General features: G+C 40.7%; 1 protein-coding gene across 1 annotated transcript in view; it reads right to left on the bottom strand.

Moving 5' to 3' along the window:
* Positions 1-7,500, bottom strand: part of LOC123501854 — an 82,283-nt gene that overhangs the window by 23,301 nt on the left and 51,482 nt on the right. Inside the window, exons 7-8 of the mRNA XM_045250892.1 lie at positions 6,246-6,418; positions 1,739-1,868 (exon numbers count right to left, since the gene is read on the bottom strand). Coding sequence (XP_045106827.1) covers positions 1,739-1,868; positions 6,246-6,418 — 303 coding nt within the window. The remainder of the gene's footprint in view (positions 1-1,738; positions 1,869-6,245; positions 6,419-7,500) is intronic.

The following is a 7,500-nucleotide window of genomic DNA, read 5'->3' as shown; positions in this document are numbered from 1 at the left end:
CATATATGAACAATGAGTGTAAAGGTGGTAAGGAAACCTGGGCAGAATTAGGAACACTGTTTATTCTCTAACGTTTCGACAGTCTTCTTTTTTTTTCCTTTTTTTTTTTACTCTGAAGATGACTCTGTCGAAACGTTAGAAAATAAACAGTGTTCCTAATTCTGCCCAGGTTTCCTTACCACCTTTACACACTGCTTCTTACACAACATATATGAACAAACTTAGAAACAACGTAATGATTCAAATTAACCCTTTCCTTCCTAGAGTACCGTTCCATTGTCACTAGAATAGAGTAGCAGTGTTCGATAGAGGAGTGATTATTAGAGTAGGAGAAGCACTGAACAGAAATGGTAGTAGTAGTAGTAGTAGTAGTAGTAGTAGTAGTAGTAGTAGTAGTAGTAGTTGTTGTTGTTGTTGTTGTTGTTGCTGTTGTTGTTGTAGAAATTATTGCAGTAGTAGTAGTAGTAGTAGTAGTAGTAGTAGTAGTAGTAGTAGTAGCAGAAGAAATAATTATAGTAGTAGTAGTAGTAGTAGAAATAGTAGTAGTAATAGTAGAAATAGTAGTAGTAGTAGTAGTAGTAGTAGTAGTAGTAGTAGTAGTAGTAGTAGTAGTAGTAGTAGTAGTAGCAGCAGTTGTAATTCATCTTTTTACATCCTGCATTACTTTCCTACTTGATAATGTTGTAAGTGAAGGAAGAAGGGAGCCGTGGTTCTGGTGGAGCAGTGAGGGAGTCAAAAGTGTTGAGCTGGAAAAGTAATCAGGTTAAAGTAACGATTAGATAAATGTGAGAATTGGGTGAAGGAGATAATTAATTAGATTCAGGTGAAGAAATTAGATAAAGGAGGGAAGTGTGTGTGTGTGTGTGTGTGTGTGTGTGTGTGTGTGTGTGTGTGTGTGTGTGTGTGTGTGTGTGTGTTATCTGTCTTTCCGTTTATCTATCTGTCTGTTTACATATTTATCCTTTAATTTCTCTCTTTTTTATCTGTATATCTGTCTGTCTGTGTCACTCTGTCTGTGTCACTCTGTCTGTCTATAAACAAACTCAGAAGTCACTACAATAACAACAATAACAACAATAACAACAATAAGATCAAAAGGACAGGAACCATATCTTTCTCTCTCTCTCTCTCTCTCTCTCTCTCTCAACAACAAGAATAACAACAATAACAACAACAATAAGATCAAAAGGACAGGAACGTTATCTCTCTCTCTCTCTCTCTCTCTCTCTCTCTCTCTCTCTCTAAAAATGACGTAATTGAAACTCTTAATGAAAAACGAAAGGACACCAAAATGACAAATTGTGATGGTCAGGGGATTAATTAAGACTGCACACACACACACACACACACACACACACACACACACACACACACACACACACACACACACACACACACATACTTCCAGAGAGAGACTTATATAGATATTAGAATACGTACAGAGAGAGAGAGAGAGAGAGAGAGAGAGAGAGAGAGAGAGAGAGAGAGAGAAGAGAGAGAGAAAGAAACAACAAACACACACACACACACACACACACACACACACACACACACACACACACACACACACACACACACACACACACACACACACATTATTAGGTTAAGTTAGGTTACGTTAAAATTAGGTTGAATCAAGACAAATTAGGTTAAATAAGATTAGGTTGAATAACATCACACACACACACACACACACACACACACACACACACACACACACACACACACACATCCTTACCCTGATGTACATGGACCCTAACAGAGGCCGGGTGAGATCCTGCGGGGACACAAGAGTACATCCCAGAATCCTTCGCTGCCACGCCGGACACGAGGAGGCGGGCAGCTGTTTCCCCTCGTTGGTGGTCGATCTGAGGGGAAAGGCAACGGGGAGGGGTAGAGGAGGGGAATCAAGGGGATATTGAGCTGCAGTACTTAGAAGTGGGTTAGTTTAGAGAGTATTGTATTTAGAGGGGAAATAGTTAAGGAGTGAGGGGAAAGTGAGGGGAAATTGTTAAAGGATGAAGGGATTTTGAAGTGTGGAAGTGAATGAGTGTAGTTATTTTTTCAAGTATCGAGGAGGAAGATAGATATGTCCGAGGGGAAAGATAAGTGAGGGGAAAGATCAGTGAGGGGAAAGGTGAGATGACTGAATGTTTTTTTTTATTATAGACTTTTGAAATGTAAAATGGACAAGTGTAGCCATTTTCGAATATCCAAGATGAAGATATGCTCGAGGGGAAAACTCAGTGAGGGGAAACTGAGGGGAAAGAAGGGTAAAAGTGAAATGACTGAACTTTTTTTAGATACAGATGTGTAATAAAGAGGAATATATCTGAGGGGAAATTGGGAGATAGGTGAGGGGAAATAGGCAGATAATTAAGAGGAAAATGAGGGGAAACGTGAGAGGAGGGAGCACCGTGTTATTGAAATAGGCGAGTGTGTAGATTAGCAATGTAAAAAAAGGACAGTAAGGGGAAATAGCGCGTAAATGAGGGGAAAGGTCAGAGAAAAGTAAATATAAAGAAAATTTTAGCTTTGAAAAGAAAATATTGTTGAAATGTAAAGAAAAAGAAAAAAAGGAAAAATTTGAGGGGAAAATCAGCAAGTGGTGAGGGGACAATGAGGGGAATAAGATGTAAGAAGGTACTGAAATGTAGAATATAGTGAATGCGTGTAACAAATGGGCAAAAGGATAACATGAGGGGAAAGGAGCATATAAGTGAGGGAAACAGAGAGAGAAAGAGAGATGAAAGGAGAATGAGGGGAAGAAAAAGGATGAGGAATGAAGGAGTGCATATATTTGGAATGTGGACAAGGATAATATGATTTGAGGGGAAATGGACGGACAGGTGAGGGGAAAAGTGAAGAGATAGTGAGAGTGAGGGGAAGATTGATATATCATAGAATTGGGACTGCAAAGGTGTCAGTCACTGTAGATAAAGTGGTATGGATTTGAGGGGAAGTGGACAGGTAGAGAGTGAGGGGAAACTGAGGGGAAAATGAGGAGTGAGGGGAAAACATGAATACGCAACAAAAAGCAATTAGGTGGAAAGGATGGAAAGAAATATAAGAAAAATATACATGAGGGGAAATGTGAGGGGAAAAATTACGAGGTGAGGGGAAAAAGGGGAAATAAAAAGACAGAAATGCGATGGAATTGATCAGTATAGTTAGCAGAAATGTGAAAAGCGTTGAAAGGGTAATAAAGATGAGGGGAAAAGGAGGGGAAAATAATGAACAGAGGGGAAAGAGGAGGAGGTAGAGGGAAGAGGGGAGAGAGAGGGAGAGATGAAGAGGAAGGAATGTAGAAGAATTGAAAAGTGTAAGGGGAAAGTGGAATTAAAAGAGAAGAAGAAGGAGGAGGAGGAGGAGGAGAAGAAAGATAAAGAGGAAGAGGAGGAGGAGGAGGAGGAGAAAGAGGGGAGATGAAGATGAGATAGAAGAAAGGAGAAAATAATAAGGAAATGAAAGAGGGAACAAGGAAACGAAGAGGAAACATGGGCAAAAAGAAGATAAGAGGAAATTAAAGGAAAGAAAGAAGGAAGGAAGGAGAAAATGAAAAGAAAAGAAAAGAAGAAAAAAAGAAAATAGGAGAGAAAGAGTGAAAGAAATGAAGGAGAGAAAGAGAAAAAGGAAAAGAAAACTGGAGGAGGAGAGGAAAGTGGAGAGAAGGAATTAATAAAGGAGGAAATGGAGAAAGCATGGAAGGAAATTGAGAAAAAGAGAAAAAAGGAAGGAAGGAAGGAAATTGAAGGAAAGAAGGAAAGAAGAAGGCAAAAAAACATAAATATTTTTCATTCGTCCATTAAATGTTGTAGCCATGTCTTCAAAGGAGGAGGAGGAGGAGGAGGAGGAGGAGGAGGAGGAGGAGGAGGAGGAGGAGGAGGAGGAGGAGGAGGAGGAGGAGAAGGAGGAGGAGAAGGAGGACTCAAGCACTTTTAGGCAGTTACTGAAACCACCTTCGTCATCCACTTTTCCTCCTCCTCCTCCTCCTCCTCCTCCTCCTCCTCTTCCTCTTCCTATATCCTCTTTTCCTTCTCTACCTCTCCTCCTCTTCCTCATCCTCCTCCTCTTCCAGTCCCGTCCATCGATCCACCTATCCTCTCTCTCTCTCTCTCTCTCTCTCTCTCTCTCTCTCTCTCTCTCTCTCTCTCTCTCTCTCTCTCTCTCTCTCTCTCTCTCTCTCTTGGACAACCACTGCTCGCTCTATTCGAGAGAGAAATTTACAACCTCTCTCGTTCTCTCTCTCTCTCTCTCTCTCTCTCTCTCTCTCTCTCTCTCTCTCTCTCTCTCTCTCTGAGCTGGAAATAAAGAAGGGAAGGAAGGAAGGAAGGAAGGGAAAGAAGGAAGGAAGGAATGAAGGAAGGAAAGAAGGAAGAAAGGAAGAAAGGAAGGAAAGAAGGAAAGAATGAAGAAAGGAAGGAAGGAAGAAAGGAAGGAAGGAAGGAAGGAAGAAAGGAAGGAAGAAAGGAAGGAAAGAAGGAATGAAAGAAGGAAAGAAGGAAAGAAGGAATGAATGAAGGAAGGAAGGAAGGAAAGAAGATGTCAAACTATTTTATTTTCCTTTTCAGTTCCTCATTCAAGCAACAGATAGCGTTGTGTTTCTCCTACAGTGTCTCGTCTTCCCCTTCCTGTTATTGACACACCTGATTCTCTCTCTCTCTCTCTCTCTCTCTCTCTCTCTCTCTCTCTCTCTCTCTCTCTCTCTCTCTCTCTCATGTGCAACACGTTCTGCTAATTAACGTGGGGTTCACCTGTGCAATTGTGTTACGACAGGTGTGTTGGGGAGGGAGACAAAACAGAGAGAGAGAGAGAGAGAGAGAGAGAGAGAGAGAGAGAGAGAGAGAGAGAGTGCAGTAACAACTCACAACTCAACCGCACTCTCAACACACGTCACACGAACAGAGAGAGAGAGAGAGAGAGAGAGAGAGAGAGAGAGAGAGAGAGAGAGAGAGTGAGAGAAAGGATCTGATTCCAATGCTCAACTCTGTAGGGGAATTAGAAAATGTTTGGCAGGGGACCTTTTGACAGGGGGAGAGAAAGTATAGGGGTTCATAAGAGATGGCTGAGAGAGAAAGGAATAAACAAAGAGAGAAAAGAAAGAAAGAAAGAAAGAGGAAAGAAAGATGGAAGGAAAGAGAGATAGAAGATAGATGATGAAGGAAAGGGTGAAAGGAAGACAGATTGAAGAAAAGAAAGAAAGGAAAAGAGAATGATGGAAGGAAAGAGAGATAGAAAATAGAAGATGTTAAAGGATGAAAGAAAGAAAGAAAGAAAGAAAGGGTAGAAGAAAGAGAAAGTTGGAAAAAAAGAGAGATAGAAGATAGGTGACAGAAAGAGTGGAAGAAAGAAAGAAAGATAGAAGGAAAAAATAGAAACAAGAAAGAAAGGAAAGAAAAGAAAAGTGAAAAGAAAGAGATAAAAGATAGAAGATGGAAGCAAGAAAGAATGAAAAAAGAATGAAGAAAAGGAAAGAAAGATAGGAAGGAAAGCAAGAAGGAAAATGATTGAAGAAAGAAATGAAGAAAGAAATGAGGAAAGGAAGAGAAAGAAGAAAAGAGGAGGAAGAGAAAGAATAAGTAGAGAAAGAGGAGAAGAAAGAAAAGATGAGAAAAAAGAAGAGAAGAAGGAGAAAGAGAAAGAAGAAAAGGATGAGAAAGAGAAAGAAACAAAGGGAATGAGAAAGAGAAAGAAGAAGAAAAGAAAAGAAAAGGAGGAGAAGAAGAAAGAGAAACAAAAAACGAAGAAGAGGAGAAAGAAGAAAAAGAGGACAAAGAAAAGTAAAAAGAGAAGAAGAAGAAGAAAAAGAAGAGAAGATGGAAGAAAGACAAGAAGAAGAGACCTAAACGCCCTCCCTGTACCACGCCGTACCATGAGAAGAAAAGGAGAAGGAGAAAGAGAAAGAAAAAGAGGAGAAAAAAAAGGACAAAGAGAAAGAAAAAGAAGAAGAAGAAGAAGAAGAAGGAGGAGGAGGAGGAGAAAAGGATGAGAAGGAGAAAGAAGACGAGGAGAAGGAGAAAGAGAAACAAAAAGAGAAGGAGAAAAAATTAAGAAGAGGAAAAAGAAGATAAAAAGAAGAAGAAAAGGATGAGAAGGAGAAAGAAGACGAGGAGGAGAAAGAGAAACAAAAAGAGAAGGAGAAAAAATGAAGAAGAAGAGGAAAAAGAAAATAGAAAGAAGAAGAGAAGGTGAAGAAAGACAAGAACAAGAAGAGACCCACAGACCCTCCCTGCACCACGCCGTACCTTGAGTTTGATGCCGCCCCTGTGAGAGTTGTAGTCCATCATGGCGGTGTCGTGGTACCAGTACACCAGTGTGGAGGGGCCGTAGGTGGACACGACCACGCAGGTGAGGGCCAGCGTGGACCCCTCCTCGATGTACAGCTCCGGGGGGCCCTCGATCCTCACGCGGAGGTGCCCTGGTGGTGGTGGTAGTGGTGGTGGTGGGGAGAGGTATAGAAATAAGGAAATGCATATTGATAACTGATACTGGTGGTGGTGGTGGTGGTGGTGGTGGGGGGGAAGAGATATACAACGAAAAACACATCGATAAATGAGAGACGGGTGGTGGTGGTGGTAGTGGTTTTGGTGGTCAAAAGAGAGGTATAGAAATAACGATATATTAATAAATGGTGATGGCAGTGTGGTGGTGGTGGTGGTGGTGGTGATGATGAGGAGAGGTATACAAGTAACAGAAAGCATATTAGTAACAGGTGGTGGTGGTGGTGGTGGTGGTGGTGGTGGTAGTGGTGGTGATGAGGAGAGGTATACAAATAGCAGAGAGTATATTAGTAACTGGTGGTGGTGGTGGTGATAGAGGAAAAAGGTATAAGATAACGAAAACCATACTAATAACTGGTGGTGGTGGTGGTGGTGATGGTGGTGCTGAACAGAAAGCCTTTTTTTTTTTTTTACATATGAGGGAAAATTGTGATAAAAAAGGCCCACTGAGGTGCCAGTCCCCAAACAAGTTGATGTAGTTAGAAGGGGACCCCAAGGATGGTATAGGAGCCACAATTTTTTTTTTTTTTCTTATTTCTAGTAATTGAGAAATACATGGTGGTGGTGGTGGTGGTAGTGGTGGTGATGGTGGTGGCGGTGAAAAGAGAAGTATGCAAATAACAAAATGAACATATATTAATAACTGATAAATATATGTTAATTTAAAGACCCTTCACTCCATTCAGAAGACTGTAGTTCAAGTTACACGGTTTCTGAGTGTTCTTTTATAGTTCTAGTGAAAGATTAACTAAATTTCTGCATTATTGACCTTTTTAGTACTAGGATGTTTTTCTTCCATGAGTTTTCTGTGTGATTAGACGATTTTATTGACATTAGGAAGGGTCTATTGTGGTCAGATGATTAATGACCACAATCTTTACCCTTTTTAATCTTCCACATAAGTTTATGAAGTTGTATAAAATCAGGAAGAGGAAAACGCGTCACGGTACTGAAGGGGTTAAAGGAGAAACACGCTTGAGAACCTGCTATTGGCTGTGGC

The sequence above is a fragment of the Portunus trituberculatus genome, chromosome 10 (assembly GCF_017591435.1).
Source record: "Portunus trituberculatus isolate SZX2019 chromosome 10, ASM1759143v1, whole genome shotgun sequence".
NCBI classification, from domain to species: Eukaryota; Metazoa; Arthropoda; class Malacostraca; order Decapoda; family Portunidae; genus Portunus; species Portunus trituberculatus.
This window is presented reverse-complemented; position numbering and strand designations above follow the sequence as displayed.